A 23289-nucleotide genomic window follows, 5' to 3' on the forward strand; every position below is an offset into this window, starting at 1 on the left:
TGAAATGATTCAAAGTTCCTAATGTACTTACCTGCAATACCTTTCAAACAAGATATTACATGTTAAATTTGAACCTGTGGTTCTTAAAATAAACTAAGAAAATATATTTTTCTATACAAAACCTATTGGCTGGATTTGCCTCTGAGTGTGTGTACCTCATTTATTGTCTATGTGTATGTACAACAAATGCTTAACACTACTCCTTGGATAAGCCTACTGCTCGACCACACTACCACAAAATAGAGCATTAGTATTATCTCTTTTTACCACTATTTTACCTCTAAGGGGAACCCTTGGACTCTGTGCATGCTATTCCTTACTTTGAAATAGCACATACAGAGCCAACTTCCTACATTGGTGGCAGCGGTGGGATACAAGACTTTGCATTTGCTGGACTACTCAGCCAATACCTGATCACACGACAAATTCCAAAATTGTCATTAGAAATTGATTTTTGCAATTTGAAAAGTTTTCTAAATTCTTTAAAGTCCTGCTAGGGCCTTGTGTTAGTCCCTGTTAGCATTTCATTTAGAGTTTAAAAGTTTGTAAAAGTTTGAATTAGATTCTAGAACCAGTTTAGTGTCTTAAAAAGTATTCCAACTTTTAGAAGCATAATGTCTAGCACAGATGTGAATGTGGTGGAACTCGACACCACACCTTACCTCCATCTCCAGATGAGAGAGCTAAGGTCACTCTGTAACATAAGAAAAATAACAATGGGCTCCAGACCTACCAAAGCACAGCTCCAGGAGCTGTTGGCAGAGTATGATAGAGCCAACCCCTCTGTGGGCAACACAGAGGATGAAGATAGTGACTTGGAGGGAAATTCCCCCCCTCCAGTCCTACTTAGGGAGAACAGGGCTTCTCAAGCCATGACTCCACAAATAATAATCAGAGATGCTGGTTCCCTCACAGGAGGGACCAACAACTCTGAAATCACTGAGGATAACTCCAGTGAAGAGGACATCCAGTTAGCCAGGATGGCCAAAAGATTGGCTTTGGAAAGACAGATCCTAGCCATAGAAAGGGAAAGACAAGAGATGGGCCTAGGACCCATCAATGGTGGCAGCAACATAACTAGGGTCAGAGATTCTCCTGACATGTTGAAAATCCCCAAAGGGATTGTAACTAAATATGAAGATGGTGATGACATCACCAAATGGTTCACAGCTTTTGAGAGGGCTTGTGAAACCAGAAAAGTGAACAAATCTCACTGGGGTGCTCTCCTTTGGGAAATGTTCACAGGAAAGTGTAGGGATAGACTCCTCACACTCTCTAAAAAAGATGCAGAATCTTATGACCTCATGAAGGGTACCCTGATTGAGGGCTTTGGATTCTCCAGAGGAGTATAGGATTAGATTCAGGGGGGCTCAAAAATCCTCGAGCCAGACCTGGGTTGACTTTGTAGACTACTCAGTAAAAACACTAGATGGTTGGATTCAAGGAAATGGTGTAAATGATTATGATGGGCTGTACAATTTATTTGTGAAAGAACACCTATTAAGTAATTGTTTCAATGATAAACTGCATCAGCATCTGGTGGACCTAGGACCAATTTCTCCCCAAGAATTGGGAAAGAAGGCGGACCATTGGGTCAAGACTAGGGTGTCCAAAACTTCCACAGGGGGTGACCAAAAGAAAGGGGTCACAAAACCTCCCCAGGGGAAAGGTGGTGAGACAGCCAAAAATAAAAATAGTAAAGAGTCTTCTACAGGCCCCCAAAAACCTGCACAGGAGGGTGAGCCCAGAGCCTCTTCACAAAACAATCCTGGGTACAAGGGTAAAAACTTTGATCCCAAAAAGGCCTGGTGTCGAAACTGTAGTCAGTCTGGACACCAAACTGGAGACAAGGCCTGTCCCAAGAAAGATACCACTTCTAACTCCCATCCAGCTAAAACTGGAATGGCCAGTCTCCAAGTGGGATCAACAGTGTGCCCAGAGCAAATCAGGTGTCACACTGAAGCTACATTAGTCTCTGAGGGTGGGGTGGATTTAGCCACACTGGCTGCCTGGCCCCCTAACATGCAAAAATACAGGCAGCAGCTCTTAATTAATGGGACAAGTGTAGAGGGCCTGAGGGATACAGGTGCCAGTGTCACTATGGTGACAGAGAAACTGGTTTCCCCTGGCCAATACCTGACTGGACAAACTTATCCAGTCACCAACGCTGACAATCAGACTAAAGTACATCCCATGGCTATGGTAACTTTAGAGTGGGGAGGGGTCAATGGCCTGAAACAGGTGGTGGTCTCCTCAAATATCCCAGTAGACTGTTTGCTTGGAAATGACCTGGAGTCCTCAGCATGGGCTGAGGTAGAACTGAAAACCCATGCAGCCATGCTGGGTATCCCTGAACTGGTGTGTGTCAAGACTAGGGCACAGTGCAAGGCACAGGGTGAAAAAGTAGAGCTGGAGTCTGGAAAAATGGCCCAGCCTACCAAGAGAAAAGGAAAGTCAGCTGGGAAACCAGCTGCAACACAACACCAAAAAGAGAATCTCTCTTCTCAGGAAGAAGTTCTGCCCTCTGAGGGAACTGAGCCTATGGAGCTGGAACCTTATCAGGTTGAGCTCTTGGGCCCAGGGGGACCCTCAAGGGAAGAGTTGTGTAAGGGACAAGAAACCTGTCCCTCTCTTGAAGGCCTTAGGCAGCAAGCTGCTGAAGAGTCCAAAGGCAAGAAAAATGGAACACATAGGGTCTATTGGGAAGATGGACTCCTGTACACTGAGGCAAGAGATCCCAAACCTGGTACCACTAGGAGAGTGGTAGTGCCTCAGGGTTTCAGAGAGTTTATTCTGACCTTAGCCCATGATATTCCCCTTGCTGGGCATTTGGGACAAACCAAGACGTGGGAGAGGTTAGTCAACCACTTCTACTGGCCCAATATGTCCCAGAAGGTTAAGGAGTTTTGCCTCTCCTGCCCCACCTGTCAAGCCAGTGGTAAGACAGGTGGGCATCCAAAGGCCCCCCTCATTCCACTTCCAGTGGTGGGGGTCCCCTTTGAAAGAGTGGGTGTGGACATAGTTGGTCCACTAGAACCTCCCACAGCCTCAGGAAATATGTACATCCTAGTAGTAGTGGATCATGCTACTAGGTATCCTGAAGCTATTCCCCTTAGGTCGACTACTGCCCCTGCAGTAGCCAAGGCCCTCATTGGTATCTTTACCAGAGTGGGTTTCCCTAAGGAGGCGGTTTCTGACAGAGGTACCAACTTCATGTCAGCTTACCTAAAACACATGTGGAATGAGTGTGGAGTGACTTATAAATTCACTACACCATATCATCCACAAACTAATGGTCTTGTTGAGAGATTCAACAAGACATTAAAGGGCATGATCATGGGGCTCCCAGAAAAACTCAAAAGGAGATGGGATGTCCTCCTGCCATGTCTGCTTTTCGCTTACAGAGAGGTGCCTCAGAAGGGAGTAGGATTCTCACCCTTTGAACTTCTGTTTGGCCACCCTGTAAGGGGACCACTTGCTCTTGTTAAAGAAGGCTGGGAGAGACCTCTTCATGAGCCTAAACAAGACATAGTGGACTATGTACTTGCCCTTCGCTCAAGGATGGCAGAGTACATGGAAAAGGCAAGTAAAAACCTTGAGGCCAGCCAACAACTCCAGAAGTTGTGGTATGACCAAAAGGCTGCACTGGTTGAATTTCAACCAGGGCAGAAAGTCTGGGTTCTGGAGCCTGTGGCTCCCAGGGCACTCCAGGACAAATGGAGTGGCCCTTACCCAGTACTAGAAAGGAAGAGTCAGGTCACCTACCTGGTAGACCTGGGCACAAGCAGGAGCCCCAAGAGGGTGATCCATGTGAACCGCCTTAAGCTCTTCCATGACAGGGATGATGTAAATCTGTTGATGGTAACAGATGAGGACCAGGAAGCTGAGAGTGAACCTCTCCCTGATCTCCTCTCATCAGACCCTAAAGATGGCTCAGTAGATGGAGTGATCTACTCAGACACCCTCTCTAGCCAACAGCAGTCTGACTGCAGGAAGGTCCTGCAGCAGTTTGCTGAACTCTTTTCCCTAACCCCTGGTCAGACACACCTGTGTACCCATGATGTGGACACAGGAGACAGCATGCCTGTCAAAAACAAAATATTTAGACAGTCTGACCAAGTTAAGGAAAGCATCAAGGTGGAAGTCCACAAGATGCTGGAGTTGGGAGTAATTGAGTACTCTGACAGCCCCTGGGCTAGCCCAGTGGTCTTAGTCCCCAAACCTCACACCAAAGAAGGAAAGAGAGAGATGAGGTTTTGTGTGGACTACAGAGGTCTCAACTCTGTCACCAAGACAGATGCCCATCCCATTCCTAGAGCTGATGAGCTAATAGACAAATTAGGGGCTGCCAAATTCTTAAGTACCTTTGACTTAACAGCAGGGTACTGGCAAATCAAAATGGCCCCTGGAGCAAAAGAAAAGACAGCATTCTCCACCCCTGATGGGCATTATCAGTTCACTGTTATGCCCTTTGGTTTAAAGAATGCCCCTGCCACCTTCCAAAGGTTGGTGAATCAAGTCCTTGCTGGGCTGGAATCCTTTAGTGCAGCTTATCTTGATGATATTGCTGTCTTCAGCTCCACCTGGCAGGATCACCTGGTCCACCTGAAGAAGGTTTTGAAGGCTCTGCAATCTGCAGGCCTCTCTATCAAGGCATCCAAATGCCAGATAGGGCAGGGAACTGTGGTTTACTTGGGACACCTTGTAGGTGGAGGCCAAGTTCAGCCACTCCAGCCTAAGATCCAGACTATTCTGGACTGGGCAGCTCCAAAAACCCAGACTCAAGTCAGGGCATTCCTTGGCTTGACTGGGTACTACAGGAGGTTTGTGAAGGGATATGGATCCATTGTGACAGCCCTCACAGAACTCACCTCCAAGAAAATGCCCAAGAAAGTAAACTGGACTGTAGAATGCCAACAGGCCTTTGACACCCTGAAACAAGCTATGTGCACAGCACCAGTTCTAAAAGCTCCAGATTACTCCAAGCAGTTCATTGTGCAAACAGATGCCTCTGAACATGGGATAGGGGCAGTTTTGTCCCAAATAAATGATGATGGCCTTGACCAGCCTGTTGCTTTCATTAGCAGGAGGTTACTCCCCAGGGAGCAGCGTTGGAGTGCCATTGAGAGGGAGGCCTTTGCTGTGGTTTGGTCACTGAAGAAGCTGAGACCATACCTCTTTGGTACTCACTTCCTAGTTCAGACTGACCACAGACCTCTCAGATGGCTGATGCAAATGAAAGGTGAAAATCCAAAACTGTTGAGGTGGTCTATCTCCCTACAGGGAATGGACTTTGTAGTGGAACACAGACCTGGGACTGCCCATGCCAATGCAGATGGCCTTTCCAGGTTCTTCCACTTAGAAAATGAAGACTCTCTTGGGAAAGGTTAGTCTCATCCTCTTTCGTTTGGGGGGGGGGGGGGGGGGGGTTGTGTAAGGAAATTCCTCCTTCGCATGGTTACCCCCTGACTTTTTGCCTTTGCTGATGCTATGTTTTGAATTGAAAGTGTGCTGAGGCCTGCTAACCAGGCCCCAGCACCAGTGTTCTTTCCCTAACCTGTACTTTTGATTCCACAATTGGCACACCCTGGCACCCAGATAAGTCCCTTGTAACTGGTACCTCTGGTACCAAGGGCCCTGATGCCAGGGAAGGTCTCTAAGGGCTGCAGCATGTATTATGCCACCCTAGAGACCCCTCACCCAGCACAGACACACTGCTTACCAGCTTGTGTGTGCTAGTGAGAACAAAATGAGTAAGTCGACATGGCACTCCCCTCAGGGTGCCATGCCAGCCTCTCACTGCCTATGCAGTATAGGTAAGACACCCCTCTAGCAGGCCTTACAGCCCTAAGGCAGGGTGCACTATACCATAGGTGAGGGTACCAGTGCATGAGCACTGTGCCCCTACAGTGTCTAAGCAAAACCTTAGACATTGTAAGTGCAGGGTAGCCATAAGAGTATATGGTCTGGGAGTCTGTTTTACACGAACTCCACAGCACCATAATGGCTACACTGAAAACTGAGAAGTTTGGTATCAAACTTCTCAGCACAATAAATGCACACTGATGCCAGTGTACATTTTATTGTAAAATGCACCACAGAGGGCACCTTAGAGGTGCCCCCTGAAACTTAACCGACTATCTGTGTAGGCTGACTGGTTCCAACAGCCTGCCACACTAGAGACATGTTGCTGGCCCCATGGGGAGAGTGCCTTTGTCACTCTGAGGCCAGTAACAAAGCCTGCACTGGGTGGAGATGCTAACACCTCCCCCAGGCAGGAGCTGTAACACCTGGCGGTGAGCCTCAAAGGCTCACCCCTTTGTCACAGCACCGCAGGACACTCCAGCTAGTGGAGTTGCCCGCCCCCTCCAGCCCCGGCCCCCACTTTTGGCGGCAAGCCCGGAGAAAATAATGAGAATAACAAGGAGGAGTCACTGGCCAGTCAGGACAGCCTCTAAGGTGTCCTGAGCTGAGGTGACTCTAACTTTTAGAAATCCTCCATCTTGCAGATGGAGGATTCCCCCAATAGGATTAGGAATGTGACCCCCTCCCCTTGGGAGGAGGCACAAAGAGGGTGTACTCACCCTCAGGGCTAGTAGCCATTGGCTACTAACCCCCCAGACCTAAACACACCCTTAAATTTAGTATTTAAGGGCTCTCCCTGAACCTAGAAACTAGATTCCTGCAACAACAAGAAGAAGGACTGCCTAGCTGAAAACCCCTGCAGAGGAAGACCAGAAGACAACCACTGCCTCGGCTCCAGAAACTCACCGGCCTGTCTCCTGCCTTCCCAAGAACTCTGCTCCAGCGACGCCTTCCAAAGGGACCAGCGACCTCTGAATCCTCTGAGGACTGCCCCGCTTCGACGACGACAAGAAACTCCCGAGGACAGCGGACCTGCTCCAAAAAGACTGCAACTTTATCCAAAGGAGCAGCTTTAAAGACCCCTGCAATCTCCCCGCAAGAAGCGTGAGACTTGCAACACTGCACCCGGCGACCCCGACTCGGCTGGTGGAGAACCAACACCTCAGGGAGGACCCCCGGACTACTCTACGACTGTGAGTACCAAAACCTGTCCCCCCTGAGCCCCCACAGCGCCGCCTGCAGAGGGAATCCCGAGGCTTCCCCTGACCGCGACTCTCTGAAACCTAAGTCCCGACGCCTGGAAAAGACCCTGCACCCGCAGCCCCCAGGACCTGAAGGACCGGACTTTCACTGCAGAAGTGACCCCCAGGAGTCCCTCTCCCTTGCCCAAGTGAAGGTTTCCCCGAGGAAGCCCCCCCTTGCCTGCCTGCAGCGCTGAAGAGATCCCTTGATCTCTCATTGACTTCCATTGCGAACCCGACGCTTGTTCTAACACTGCACCCGGCCGCCCCCGCGCCGCTGAGGGTGAAATTTCTGTGTGGGCTTGTGTCCCCCCCGGTGCCCTACAAAACCCCCCTGGGTCTGCCCTCCGAAGACGCGGGTACTTACCTGCTGGCAGACTGGAACCGGGGCACCCCCTTCTCTCCATTGAAGCCTATGCGTTTTGGGCACCACTTTGAACTCTGCACCTGACCGGCCCTGAGCTGCTGGTGTGGTAACTTTGGGGTTGCTCTGAACCCCCCACGGTGGGCTACCTTGGACCAAGAACTGAACCCTGTAAGTGTCTTACTTACCTGGTAAAACTAACAAAAACTTACCTCCCCCAGGAACTGTGAAAATTGCACTGTGTCCACTTTTAAAATAGCTATTTGTGAATAACTTGAAAAGTATACATGCAATTGAAATGATTCAAAGTTCCTAATGTACTTACCTGCAATACCTTTCAAACAAGATATTACATGTTAAATTTGAACCTGTGGTTCTTAAAATAAACTAAGAAAATATATTTTTCTATACAAAACCTATTGGCTGGATTTGTCTCTGAGTGTGTGTACCTCATTTATTGTCTATGTGTATGTACAACAAATGCTTAACACTACTCCTTGGATAAGCCTACTGCTCGACCACACTACCACAAAATAGAGCATTAGTATTATCTCTTTTTACCACTATTTTACCTCTAAGGGGAACCCTTGGACTCTGTGCATGCTATTCCTTACTTTGAAATAGCACATACAGAGCCAACTTCCTACATGTGTGTACAGCTATTTAAATGCTGTGTGTTAGGAAAAACCCACCTAGACTTTTATTTCACATTTTTTATAGCAGGTCAGACAGGTCACCTTAGACAATCCTGGAACTCTGCAGTCAGAATGGAAAAAGAAAAAGGTACTTTTGACCTCTGTCTCTGAATATAGAGCAAATGTAACAAGAAAATGATTTAAAGGCATCTTTTTCACTTTCTGAATGGAACAGAACATCTGTTCTTTGTCAACTCACCAAAGGGGGCAAATAGGTCCTAAAAATAGCTCGACCTGATAAAAAAATGATTCGCCACAGCAAGTGGTTGAGTAGATTTTTCGAGCCCTGTAGTGACAGTCTGCCCCTCTGTGGGCCGACTGGAAGTGAGAACCACCAACCTGACCCAGAAGGGAGGGACTGGTACTTTTGGGCCTGGGAGATGGGAGCACTAGGTCATTGCATCCTCCAAATATAGGCCTGGTAGGCTTTCTGCCCCCTTCCAGGGGCAGATTGGAGGAAGACACCTCCAATCTGCCCCTGGCGGTGGCTGAAAGACTGCTGAGGGTTATTTAAGAAGGGTGGGGGCTCGGTCCGATGCCTGGGTGGGCCGCACCCACCCATTTATGCCCCTATTAGAAAAGACCTGGTTAGAAAGACTAATCTACTGCAAAAGGGGAAGCACCCTGCCCCACATAAAAAAAAAAAAAAATAGAGTCTCTGGTGTCCACTGGAGTGCATCCCTGCTTGGGGATGGCCTTCTCCGGTGATCCTCAAGCAAAGATCTACTAATGAAAGGTGCCATTGGAAGGGGGAGATTCTACCCTTTCCAACGATACCTCTCCATGTGCATAGGTGGTCAAGGGGCTGAGATATGCCCCCAAACACCAAAGCAGTGAAAGTGAAATGAGCCAATCGGTTTATTTCACTTTCCTTTTCTCTGAAATTATGTCAGCACCCAATCATCATTATTTTTGTGAAAAAAATAAAAATAACAAAGGGAGCTGGGAAAACTCTTGCCCAGTTCCAGAGGCTAAATTAAATGAAAATAAATTCCTCTGGTGCTCGCCCTAGAGGGATTTCCTGCATTCTGTACGAGGACAGCCTGGGGCCATCCTCCGCACACGAGGACTGCTGCAGAGGACAGTAAGCAGCCGTCCTCTGCACCAAACCAGTTAAATGGTATCGCTCAGGTGGGATATTTTCCTCACTGAGAGCAGCTAAATTAAGGAAGAAATGTCCTTATAATCTCCGTAAGACTTCTGCCTTATTAAAAAATTCTTAAAGGGCCTGGCTTTTCTGCAAGTAGTACTTTACCTGTAATTTCTGGTCTTGTCTAATACTCTGTCTTTTTAGCGCCAGGACAGCTTCCGAGGTATTTGTCGTGCTTTACAAATATTATGACATAAATACAACACTGACACCATGCATGTGATAATGCTGTATTGGAGATGACCTTTGTGTGAGTTAGGACAAGGCCATTCGTACAGATCAACAGAGTACATTGTAGAGGTCATGGAGAAGACCTGTAAGGTCCAAAGTACAGCGAAAAACACTATATAGCAATTTTTCCTAATAAAAAATCTTATTTTAATTAAGGTTGAAGCGAGAGGTAATTGGTGCCAAAATAAAACGAAGGTGTACAACAGTCTGTAATCCTGACTGCAAACCTGCTAGCTAAAGAGAGAGGTGTAGGTTTGCATGTGCTTTTTGATGCTCTTGACCATGTCAATATCTTTTTTGCTACGGTTGTAGTAATCTGTGAAAAGCCCATCCGGATTCAGCAGGTAAATAATGACAGTGTGATCCACTATGTAGTCGTCGTCCTCATCCTTGGGGCCCGCACTGTAATATACTCTATAGGCCTTCCCAGCCTCCTTCACTTTCTCTGTTGTGCCGGTTAGCCCTATGAGGCGTGGGTGAAATTCCTTCACATACCTGGCCACTGCATCAACATTGTCTCTCTCAGGATCTACGGTCACAAAGACTGGCTGAACCTGAGGAAGTGTATGGTCCTGGTCCAAAAGATTGATGACAGAGGCCATTTTTTCCAACTCATCTGGACAGATGTCTGGACAATGAGTGAATCCAAAATACAGCAATACCCACTGCCCCAAGAAGTCTTTCTTAGTCCTGGGCTTTCCTGTGTGGTCTACCAAAGAGAAGTCCCCCTGGCCAACAGAGAGCTTTTTCAGTTGCTCAATACGCTCCATTTTCTGCTTGCGCTGCTTCTCTGCACGCACAGCAAGCCAGAATGCCAGAACTCCGCCACCCAGCACTCCTGTGGCCAGAAGCCGCATACCCAGCCTTGGGTATCCACCTGTCTTTGTCGAGCCTTTTGGGGATGGTAACTGAGAGAATGCTCTTTTATGTCTGCATTCAGACTTCACTAATCCCAGTTGCACATATCCTCCAAACTGCATCCCTGTCCTCCTTGCTGAGATGTTTCTGTCCAAGGAGCTGGCTGTGCTTCTTGTGCTCAAAGATGTCTCTGGTTTTGAAGTTTGGCTGCACCCATCAGACAAATGACGCGACATGTCCTTGCATAAGCGGAAAGGCTCCCTCCAATGGAAGGTGGTTGGAGATGCACATGGGGTCAGTCTCCACAGACCACGGGCCCAGAAAGCATCAAAGAACTTGGGCAGCCTGAAAGAGACATAAAATATGTTTAGAATTAGCTTGATCTATGTCATTTAATCTTAGGTGATTTTACTCAATATCCATCAGGTTCCAAATATTGCATTGCAACTCATTTTAATAGAATTACTATTGAAACAGCCACCCAATCGAACAAATCATTGAAAGATAGAAGAGTTAAGAAAGAAGTTAAACCCTCTCCAAAAATGTACCTGTTTCTCAATTATTATTTTTTGAACAAAATAACTTGAAACTGTAACCATAATCCTTATCTTGATCCTTTGTATTGGTTAATTCACTTTTTTTCCCTAATATACATATGTATCTACTGTAGCATGGACGCAGACCAATTAAAAACTAAATATCACAGACATAAATCCAAAGTCCCCATCTAATAAACAGAGAAGGATGTGATTCTGTGGTTCTAACCAGGTATACTGACAGGAAATAACATTTAGCTGTTTGGGTATACATTTGATGTCAACATCCCCATTCATTTTGTTTCTTAAAAACACTATAATAAACAAGAAGAATGAAAAAACTGAACAAGCGTTGGCAAAGACATTAAGCCTGTCCTTTCGGAACTACTGGCTTTGCCAATTGCTTTTGGGACACCGTGCAATATCTTTAATAAAAAAAAAAACACAAAAAACATTATGGTGGTTGCTTTATTCCACTGATGCATGTGTGTCATAAGGCACAAGCACATCAGCAGAATGAGGCAGGGGCCACTTACTTTTAATTTTTTTTTAATTTACTCATCCAAGATGGCCAACAGTACTTGAATCAGTAAATAAAAAAAATAATACTGGGTGGGAGGTAGTGGAGAAGCGGGTGGGCAAGGAAGAGGGAAAGCAGCACACAGTGTGGGAAAGAAATATACGAGAGAACACATCAAAGAAGCACACAGGCTAGAGAGCAACAGAGTGGGAAGAGAGAAGCTTACAGGAGTGAGAGAACAACACAGTGAAGGAGGGGAACAGAATAACATCTGAAACAGCTGGAAAACACGTGTACTCATGGAGGGCTTAAACAAAAAGAAACGAGAGGAGCAGAGCTGGGGAAAAGCAGATGGATGAAAAATCATTATAGAGTGAAGGGAGAAGCACACAAGGGAGACAGCTGACAAACACATGCACTCTTGTGGTGTGCTTAAGAAAATAAAAAGAAAACAAATTCCCTAAAAGTGAACAGTAAAGAGGGTATGCTCCAGTGACAAGATGGACAAGGCAAGCCACTGAATAAGAAATAAGCAAATGAGACTGACAATACAACCATCCGATAAGCAATGAGTGGGATTTAAGCCCACTTTAAGATCTTGGTAAGCTGACAATGGTTCTTCCTAAAAAAGAAAGGCTTAGCGCAGCCTGTTCCCGAACCCCAATCACTTTTAACTGCAGTCAATATTATTTATGATCAGTGTGCTGCAATGTGTTATTGACTTGAATAACTGCAATAAATTGTATTTTTGAATGCATAAAATTAGAGGAATGGATATGAATTCAATATACAGATAACTAAATGTGTCAACCAATGTATATTTGGCAGATCTGAAAGTGGTAAATAAGTGTGACAACATGCAAACATAATAATTAGGGAGTAAACTATCCATCTTTCAAATCTAACTTCCCAGTACTCTCTTTCACCTTTACAGGCAGATAAGTAAAGTTAAGACCTAGAGCCACTCTGGATGAACCTTGTGTTCCTTGCTCTTTAAGTTTAACTCTTATTTGTTAGTGTTATGTAATCTTGCCCCATGAAAAAAAAAGTGTATAAAATCTCATTAACAATTAAAAACGGTTTTGAGTTTTACAATCAGAGATGAAGCATTAGGAGGTAGTTGGAGATGTCAAAGTGTGTTTGCTTACAAATATCTAAAATCCTGTAATAGTGGATACATTCTGCAGTCACTGAGAAATAACTAACTAAAATCAACAAATGCATAGGCTGTAATAATAGTAAAAAGCAGGAACTACTATTCTGGTGTCAGCAGCAGTGGATGATGTCTATTCTAACCAAACAGAAAAAAGTAACAGTGTACAATTTCCCCCACTAACATGACAGAAGGTTTACACTCTTTTAAGGACACCGTTTTGACGATTGTGACAAACCTTCTTTACTGTAATTCTCTAACAGCAAAGTTAAGAATACAGTAACATATACATTGAGAGATAAAAACATGGGGGGTTGAAAAGCCAAAAATAGGCAACCAGGTTAGCAAGCCATGCTCTTGGCAACATACTACATCATGTATGTCGAGAGGATATCATAGTCCTCAGTATAAAAACCCTGACTGAGAAAACACGTTCACTTCTTTGACTGAGACTTCATACTACAATACCCAAATATACCTATTAAACAAATAAAACACAAATGGTGACCAAGAAATCCATTTCTTGGCTAAGTTCCTCAGAGTCAAGAAAAATAATGTAATCACTAACAGAATTTAATGTTACCAGTACTGTACTACAGGAAAGAGAAAACATACCAATTACATCAAGAGGGAAGTAGTGAGAGAAAACCTTCATCTGTCTTTAAAAGAATCTAAACTTCCTGTTATGGTAGTAGGGGAGATTTTAAATTCTATTACGAGATCAGAGGCTCCATTATGACATGTTTAAAGCTTACCCACTACACTGCAGGAAACCTGAGCAATAAGCTTGAAATAAAACATTTTAAATGTTGATTCTCAAGACTAATTTGGGGGGGGGGGGGGGGGGGGGGGGCGTTTATGATGTCCTCCAAGTGTCTTGAGTAAACAAAAGCTTTAGACACCACAGAGCCCTTAGAAGGGTGGGCTCCAAATAGAAGTATCTATTCCTGCCCCATCCATATCACTGATCTAGCTAAAGTAGATAAGGTAACAGCAGAGTAGAAGTGGCCTAAACGGCAATCAGGCAGAGTCTGATCTGACAGATCCATGGGTGGGCCATTTTTTGGCCACTTGTGGGCCTCTTTTATGGCCTGCTGGGCCTGTTTTACTATTGATTTTCCCTGATATTAAAACAAATAATGCCTTCAGCAAGCTCAAATTCTTACAGTCTTTCATGCCTTCCAAAATACTTATACAGCATATCTTTACAAGTTAAAAACTGACCAGAATTGCAGAATGCAGACTACTCCTATTTTAGCTATCAAATTCACTAATAGGGGATACTTTTATTTTGGTACCCTGGACCAGTTTCTGTCCAACTCTAGGCAACAGGAAGAAAAGGTTTGCTAACTGTGAAGCTGAAGTAGAGTAGAAAGGGCAGTCTGGGTCTCATATTTTCAAACACTGACTCATATCATTTCACAATTCACAAAAGAAGAGTAAAACACAGAAGTGGACATAGTCTTAGTTCTTCTTGGGATATAGAAAGTTACACCCTTTGGGGCAAAAGATGTGTTAGGCACATCCAATACTTCAACATCTGATATGCTTCTAAAATAAATTAAATATAAATGCATAGTTAGTTTCACTGCCAATTGTTTCAAAGATAAATGAACATTATCTGCTCACTGCAAGAGAAAAACAAGCATTGGCAAAGCCATCAGGCCTCGGCAATCCAAGAGCTATGGGCGTTGTCAACGAAGGATGTACCGTTTTAGGGCCGCAGTTAAAGGAATCGTCAGGCTTATGAGCACCTTGGGCCCCCCAATGGATGACGAACTGGTAAGCCTTCACCTTACATATTATTACCCACAAGAACCCTTCTTGGGACTATCAACACAACTAGGTTGCTTCTTTCAAGCATCAATTTGTCCTGATGAAGACCTGTCCAGAAGGTTCTAATTGGCCTCCATTAGTTTAGGGTCAAAACGTCAACAACCTCCTATTTCTACAGCCTGTACTGATTACATGGTCCCAGAAGTGTTTACTTGGACTCATGCATTGTATCCATTTATTGTGGATGGCTATTGATTGATTCTACAGGAATACTGTCAGAAAGCCTGATAGAATAGTGTTTCCAATTTATGGAATGGATATTGTTCTTTTCCCTCATGTATGCACGAGCACTTGTATGTCACACAATGGAGCCACTATGAAATGTAACAAATGTAGATATACATAATCGAAAATCAATACAATTTTGAATTCAGTTCAATTGATATTTCTGGGGCACACTCCCCCGGTTAGGGTTGAGGGCATGTGACTATGGTTATAGAGTCAGGACTGATCAATTTATTTGATTTTTCTTTTTTGGAGCATCAGCTAGGACCAACTGTTGTTCTGTTTCACTATAACACATGGTACGTGGCAATAGTTGCATATTAACATACCATGAATTGTGTACATGTGTGGTAAGCGGGAAATCACAAGGAAGGAATGGTGCAAACACAGAGAAGGAAAATTTACAGTCAGCATTAAGAATGCTGGACTGCCTAACCCCAGTAAGACTGAAGGCCTCGTACTTCATGATTGAACGAGATGTTCTGTCATTGTGAAGTGTAGGCAGTGCTTAATTTGAGCCAATAGTTTTCTGTGGGGCCCACCAGCACAAATGTTTCCTTTTTCAGACATTCTCTGAGAGCAACAAAAGGGAAAACACACAAACGGGAAAGAAGAAGGAAGACAGAAAAACTATCAACACAGGAGAGAGGAGGAGCCTGCAGGAGTGAGATAAAGGGGGCAGGGAGCGTCTGGCAGTTGATTAAAAAGACATACGTTGGATTCTGGACTACGCAGCCTTGGTATTTGGCATGGGGACATTTCATGGCACCGACTGCTGCCTTTTGAGCAGTGCTTTGGGCACACTCATTTCTGCTCACCTAATCACAACAGTCTGGCTAGATGCTTTTATGGGATTACTACTAGGGCCATTAATAGTAACAATACCCATTCTTGGAGTAATGCACTGCTTTACAGGCTTTTGAAAGGCCATAAAACTGTGTTGGGGGTGATGACCTGTGCGGCTGTCCGTCTCACGGAGCCCTTACATTCTCTGAGCTGTTAAAATGTTTCTTCCGACGAGAGCATGCAGAACAGCTACCCAGGGGAAATGTTAATAAAACAGTGAAAAGAATGTGATGGAAGAACACAGCAGAGCGAATCAAGCAGTGCTGCTTGGGGGACTGGTTGGCACGCAATCTGTGGTGTGGGGTTCTATTCATAGACTTGAAATTAAAGGATGCTGTTAATCATTGCACAGAAACGCCCCCTCAATCAGCTGCATCCAGTTTGTGTTTTAATTTCTCAATGTCTTTCTTTTTTATTAGCTGTGACCCTGAGGTCAGGATTAAAACAAATATTTTAATTGCAGGCCTTATAAAGTTGACAAGGTGCTCTGGGCCCGGGCCCGTGATCTGGACAGGGCTCGCTATTGGTGGCGTGAAGTGCTCTCAGCCAAGGAACGGAGTGGGACAGATTTCCAAAAAGGCCACCTGACTGTAAACCACACCACTGATAATCATTGTAGAATCTGTCCTTCACATTCACGGTGTGTGAGTAAGATTTTAGTTTATGTAGGCAGGACAGTGATGGGGGACGTGCAGTTGAGAAAGCTTACAGGGGAGTACTTTTGCACTGTGAGAGACAGGCTCCAGTAGGCGCTGTAGTCCTACACTGCACGTTATGTGGTGATGTTTGCTTCTATATCTTTTGTGTGCCTTCAGAGGCCTAAAGGAGAGCTTCAAAGAATCCACCAAGAAGACACAGAGCCCAGCATGGCGGCGGCACCCTGTGGTTCTCCACCCTCCTCTAGCAGCGGAACCTGGGGACAAGTACAGAAAAGGGAGGTGGTGAAATGCAAAAAAGAGGCTACCACAGAGCAGGGAAGGAGCAGTGTGGAGTTTGTGGAGGAGAGCAGTTAAGAGGCTGAGAAAGAAAGGAATGCATTGGTAATTGGCGGGGGAGCCGCGAAGAAGTAGAGTGAAGGAGAGCAGTGCAGGGTGGCAGGGATAATAGGGGCAGTTGTACAGGGAGAAGGGATTAATGTCTGGGGAGGGAGCAGCGCATTGGTGAAGAGTAGCAGCGCTGAAAAGGGAAAGAAAGCACAGGTGAGGCTGGCGAGAAATACAGAGACTGAGGGGCAAAGAAGTGCATGTAAATTGGAAGAAGAGCAGTACTAACATTGAGAGGAAAAACAGGGCGGATGCTTGGGTAAGAGCACTGTGGAGGCAGTGACTGAATTGTGCAGAGGCTGCAGAGAAAGTCGTGAGGCAGACAATATAAAACTAATGTTTATTGGCAGTGGAAAAACTTCAGGAACCTTGGGATGACTGAGAAGCAGTGGGAGTATTGGGCTGGATACAACAGCACCTGTTACGGAAGTGACGTTAAATCTCACATTGTTGGTTGGATGCCTACTTATGAAAACTGGAAAACATTGTTTTCATTTTCTAATTAAATTAATGTACTGAACACTAATGTTTGTTCTGTGTATCGTTCCTTTAAGGACACACATGCTAAAACTAGCATTTTGGCACAAATGATCGAGGAAATAAAAACCAACAGTGAATAAACCAGAACTACCCAATCGCCAAGTAGTGTGGATGCGAGTGACCTTTCGAATGTGCAAATATGAATAAGTCTGAGCGCTCCCTATCATCTTTGCTGGCACCTCAAGCGACGTACCATCAGCAGTGTCAGCAACAGCAGCAGAAATTCTTTAATAAACAAGCAGTGATGGGTGCCAAAGAAGAACACGAACCGAACACAGGCAGACAGTGTCTGACATCTGAGCTCAGTCTTGGAATGCACAGCAAATGTGAGGAGATAAGAACAAGATGTACTGGCCTGTTTACAGAGAAGCCCGAAGAGACTGAAAACAGGACCGATCCTGTCAACTGCTTTTCAAGAAAAAAGAAAGTAGTCCCTGAAACATGCTAAAATGATGACCAGTGTATTGATATAGAACTTAGTCCCTGCTCTTGGGGAGGGCAAAACACAGAAACAGACAAATGCATGCCATGGACAAATGGGGAGAAAGAATAGGAGAGTGATGATGGATCCAGCAAATGGGAAGCCTATGGGGAGGGCTGTAAGCCCACAACGTATATACAACATGTCTTGAAGAGACAGCGCAAGCGTTGTCTAGCCGAGATCTAATCAATATCTATGAATGGGAAGAATCCTAAAACTGATTGATCGTAACACTCTGCAAAAAAAAAAAAAAATATATATATATATATATATATATATATATACATACTTTCCAACTAGCTACCTTAAACAAGATTATAATTGTAGACCAATGAGAATTAACCATTCTGTAAGGCTTACCCTTTGAAAAAAGATCAACCAGAAAGTTCACCATCTGCACAGGAGGAGCTGAAAGTGGATCAACCTGTTGTTTTATTCACCAGTCAACCCATAGTGGCCATGCATATATTAATAACTTGCTCAAATGGCCGGAGCCCAGGAATCTCTGCTAAAGAACAATGCTTCCTTTAAAAGGTCTGGGCTATTACAAGATCCCCTGATCAGAGGAAAATGTTCTTTTACCACCAACTCAAGAAAGCTTCCTAAACAATCAGAGGGGATGAGAAGGAAGTAGAGAAGTCTGGAAACATCTACTGATAGATTAGGGTACCAAACATAAGCTGTCCTGAATGGCAAGACCAGAACCAGAGTGGCTGTTTTCTCCTGAGCTGAACCAATGTCCTGGGAATCATTCCAAATGGTGGACATACCATAACATTTCAGATGCAACCAAAACTGAAGGGAAGCATCCACCTCTGGTTCCAATCTCTACCTGAAAAAATGAGAAAGCATGGAATTCAGCCAAAAGTCGAACAGGTCCACTTGTGGGGGACCCTAGAGGAGATTGAGTTGAACGAAAACAGACTTGTGGAGCGCCCATTTGCTCAAGTAATGCAGAAAAATCAGGATACCTACTCTGCTAATGCATTTGCTAACCCTGGAAGACACCCTGTCTGGGGAATTATGCAACAGCTTAGACAAAAATACCCAAAGTATCTGGGCAGATCTTGCAGTCCTTTTAAAGAGCCCCTCCTAACTACATTATGCATCTCTAAGCCCATGCAATGTAAATTCTTAAAAGCATGCAACAATCTGACCTACCTTGCGACAAACGAGCCTCTGAAAAGTTCAAAGTAATTTATATGCCATTGTGCCTCTTTGCAAAACCACTTTCCTTCTGTTACAATCTGCTTGCATTGAACTCCCCAACCTGACTTCCTTGTGTCGGTCTCGTAACATGATATCGGGAACCAGGCCATTCCAGGCCTCGATCTGGAAGAGTCACCAAACCATCTCCTCTCTTGTGTCTTCTGATAGGAAAATTAAAACGGGGTACAGGAACCCTTTCCGCAGGTGAAGCTCTTTCAGACACTGAAGAACTTTGTAATGGAGAGATGAGTGGATGACAACCTAAAGAGAAGGTAATTAAAAACGTACTTTTCTTGCGAACACATTTCAACCGAATTTCTTCCTTTATGGCCTTGATTTTCTGTCTCCGGGGTAAAAAGAACGGCTTGCTGACAGCCTATAACAAAACCCAGAAATTTTATCACCCGAGTTTGGCCCAATAAAGACTTTTTTTTCAGATTTATGACCTAAAACCTAATACTAGTAACAGGGACACTATCTAAACTATCTGAACTTCCAGTCGATTCGTGCTCGGAGACATAATCAACATATTGTCTATATAGACTACAACTCAAATCCCCCATAATGTAAGCACTGTTATCACCGACTTCAGAAACTTTGTAAAGCACCATGCGTCGGATGACAGACTGAACGGGAGAGACTTCAACTAAAACCTCTGAACTGAAGAAAATGTCTGTGTTTACGATGAACTGGGAATGACAGATAGGAGTTCTCCTACTTTATTTTCGACATCTGATCCCCCAATAGAAAGTCATCTCTTTAAGAGTAAACACCTTCCGTTTTGAAGTGTCTGTAACAAATGAAACAATTAAACAACTTATGTTGGAAGGAGGTAAAGGCTCTGACAAAAACCTGAGGGGTAAATACTCTTTTTAAATGTTGATGGGCCTTGTTCAGTGAGGTAAAAGTGTGTCAATAAGTAGTACTTTCTTAGACAATGTTTTCCCAAAACAGATGACAGTCTGCAGCCACTCCCAGCTCTTTATCAGCCATCTTTACCAGTTTGTGGTCAATTCGCATCAGCCAAGTCTTTCTGATAAAGCTGAATGTGCTTCCCTAAAAGGCAGATCGATCTCTGAATCTAACCCCTTAACACGAGAAAATCTAGTTGCTCACTGGCTGCTGCCCCCTCTGTCATTTTCATGATCTGGGTTAAGGGACCCAACAAATCCTGCAGCTTATCCTGGCCGATTCTCAAGGCCTTATTAATCCCCTTTTCATGATCCTTTCTTTTTTTGGACAAATATGCCACCGTTGTGAGATCAATAGAACAGTGGGCAACTTTTTAAGAAGGATGGGTTTAGGGCTTTCTGACCTACGCTTACTTATTTTGACTTCCCCATGTAGCTACAAAAAAGCAATATTGTGGTGATTGGATCTCCTCTCCCATCTAGGATGCACTATCACACTGAGATCAAAAAATGACTGACCTAAGGCATTTGGGATTTGCCCTTCCCCTTCACTTACTGTGGCTGTATCTTTCAATGGTAGGGACACCACCAACTGAATCAGCTTCCAAGGAATCTCTGTAAACAAAGGGGGTCTAAAATGCCATTCTCTTGAGAGCCCACTGGAGTTGCCCCTGCAGATTCTCAATAAGACTCACTAATCGTGTCTTCTCCACGAGAATATCCACATGGAAGGATGTACCTGCTGCCTCCAAAGGCAGTAAACAATTATGTTGAGACGCCTCATAAATATTCTTCTGTTTTTGTAAATGTTTGTTTCGCCCAGCCACAGGGTGAGACGTCTCAGTCCTCTTTAATTTAACTTGACTGTCTCTAAGAGACAGTGGCAAAGAGGAAATAAGGCAGTCAACGGAGGCTGAAGTCGAACTATTAAACGCCAGATTCACAGATTTCATCAAGGCAGTCACTGCTGACTCAAAAATATCACGGAAACATAGATGGGTGTGCTCTTTAACAGATTACTGATTAGAATCCTCAAACGTTTCTCCCAGAAGATTCAGATCTCACTTCCTCTTGAATGCCATAATCAAGCAATTGCAACTCCTGCTTTCTAATATTAATAACTAAATTATTTATAAATGGAGGAGTAGAATTCTGGAATAAGGCTGACAATGAAAATTAAATGTGTCTGGCAGCCAATGAAAATAGGGGAGGCGAATGAATATATCACTGAAAGAACTATCATCTCAAAATCCTAAGACATAAAACTGAAATTTAATATTTAATAACAAAGCCTGTAACACAAACTAAATCAACTCAATTGTAATGGACCAAAAACTGAAGTACCTGACAGGAGAAAGAAACTCTTAAGTCACGCTCATCAGCACCATGCTCCTCTCCAAAGGGAAAGCATTCTCTGACTGAAAACTCAGACAGGCTGAGAAAGAGCTGAGCGCATGCATCCGGAGGGTCACAACAGCAAGGGGACACAAGTGCTGCCCTTCTAACACATCAATAAAAGTAAATGAATACACTCCAACGAGCCTGCAAGGGAAACCTCTAACGCTTGAACAGAAAATATTTTTTTTCGGGCTAATACACTGCAATGCAATGGGTCTTACGTTTGCTGAAGTTATAGCTGTTAACATTGTAAATTCCTAACTGGACTTCTCTTGCCACTTAAATTGAAAATGAAAAGTAAAACAGTTGACATAAGCAAGTCGATTCAAAGCGCCATGGCCGCCGTAAGCATCAGCGCGATGGAGAGACACAAAGGGAAAAAGAAGTTTGCTCGCAGTCAGACGTAACCAGTGATATACAAACAAAACAAAGGATTTTTGAATGGGAAGCCCATAAATGAGTGATAGTGATGGGCGGGCAGTGGGCGTGGTTAAACGCCCACCGATACATTACAGCAGGTCAGAGAGCTTGCACGCTCGACATAATTACAAAAACACATTTCGAACATCAATACTACATTAGTTACAGCAACCAGAAATAGAGCACGTATATTGAAAAAAAATATTACATTTAAATATGAACTCAAAACAAATTAGAAAAACTGAAAGGCGCTTATTTTTTCCTAGAGCAGCAAAGGAGAGGAAGTCCTCTCCCAGACAAAGTTATTTATACTGAGGATTGTGAGGTAATCTGGACATTTACGATGTAATATATTACAAAGGGCATGGGATGCAAACCTAGTTATGTGGTTTTGGCTTTTCAGTCCACAATGTTTTTTACCCTAAACGTGTATGTTATTGTATTCTTAACTTTGCTGCTAGAGATTTGCAGTAAAGAAGATTCATCACAATCTAGCCTCCAGTCCTATAACAGAATTCTAGAAGTGGGATTGGTACCACAACTTTTCAGATGCACCAATGAGTACCATACAGGCCATGAGCTTTCATGTTTGGGACTGGACACTGTACATTCTTCAACGACCTCGAGTCTCCCACCTCCCAGCACAATGATCAAATTCAATGGCAGCTTTCATTGTCACCGAGTCTCAAACCCAGCGAATCATCAAATTAAATGTCACCTTATATTTCAAACCCTTCTTGCCCACACATGGGGTGTTTTGTTATTTCCCTGAGATGCCCAAATGGCTTTTATCAATCAGACCCACAACCCATGCTACTGATGGACTGAGAGACACGTAAGCCCTGCGGCTACATCCCACTGCTTTGCTGCACCCCACCACCTTTTTGATAGTGAGACGCATACTTTGCTAGTTAAGGTTATCAAATGGTATGGTGGATTGGCAGCAATGTTAAAATCGCTTAACGATTCCATGTCGTCAAGAACGTAGCACTGCAATCCTATATTTTGATATAACAACATAATGCATCCTGAGAGTACTAGTCCTCTTTCACTTGAATTAAACCAGAACACGATAACAATCATTTCTAAAAAAAATAAAACGGCCAGGGCTGCAGTATTTCATAATTGGTGAAATTGGGCCACCCCACCTCGATAACGTACTGCAGAAATCTCTGTTTTACAAGTACAGAAACTACCACAAGATCAGTGCCTCGACCCGACTATACTCCACATTCTTGTATTCGAATGCTGTAACCAGTGTTATCCTCACGCAGTTCTAACAATGTACTTCATCCTTCAAGAACTGGACTCAACCAGCTGATTCCACGATTTTCCATTCAGGTCTGAGACCCAAACACAGTTCAGCAACGATTCCTTAATCCTGCTCCGTGGGTGCTCTGCTCATTCAGTAACGACAACCACGCACAGTTCTCCATCTACACTTCAATCTTTCCTTCCAGCAGCCTAGCGACTGCTCTTCCAACGTAAGTTACAGAAATCACTACTTTAACATCACTCACATTGCAAAAGACAGCCGGCAGAGAGTCACTCACAAGTTCTCGTGCTGTGGCATGAGGAAGTGGCTAAACGTGCAAAATCTGTGATTGACGTCAGCCGATTCGACAGGTCTAACCCATACACATCAGAGAAAGACTGGGACGTAAATCTTTCTGCAGAAAATAATACAGAAATTACGGAATAAATAATTACTTGTCGAGATATGTGGAGGAGAAAAGGCACACCGTAGTGGAAGACTAGAATTTACAA

The 23289-nt window shown here is 44.2% G+C and overlaps 1 protein-coding gene across 4 annotated transcripts; it reads right to left on the reverse strand.

Moving 5' to 3' along the window:
• Positions 1–9531: 9531 nt before the first annotated feature.
• Positions 9532–23156, reverse strand: SCO2 (synthesis of cytochrome C oxidase 2). Of its 4 annotated transcripts, none has more exons than XM_069229449.1 (2): positions 23043–23156; positions 9532–10749 (listed from the first exon to the last, which is right to left on the reverse strand). In XM_069229449.1, coding segments are annotated over exons 1-2 (975 nt in total). In that variant the 5' UTR covers positions 23045–23156; the 3' UTR covers positions 9532–9776. The 4 variants fall into 4 exon arrangements, with proteins under 4 accessions (XP_069085550.1, XP_069085549.1, XP_069085551.1 ...); XM_069229448.1 differs by having other exon boundaries at positions 23076–23153; XM_069229450.1 differs by lacking the exon at positions 23043–23156 and adding an exon at positions 22671–22757.
• Between the last annotated feature and the right edge of the window lie 133 nt (positions 23157–23289).

Source organism: Pleurodeles waltl, chromosome 4_1, assembly GCF_031143425.1.
Source record: "Pleurodeles waltl isolate 20211129_DDA chromosome 4_1, aPleWal1.hap1.20221129, whole genome shotgun sequence".
Lineage (NCBI taxonomy): Eukaryota > Metazoa > Chordata > Amphibia > Caudata > Salamandridae > Pleurodeles > Pleurodeles waltl.

Coding starts and splice junctions, on each gene's coding strand:
- SCO2 (XM_069229447.1), bottom strand. CDS start 18,903: ATGGCCTGGTTCCCGATATCATGTTACGAGACCGACACAAGGAAGTCA. Junction 10,750..18,745: donor AGAGGCTCGTTTGTCGCAAG/GTAGGTCAGATT, acceptor TGTCTCTTTCAG/GCTGCCCAAGTTCTTTGATG.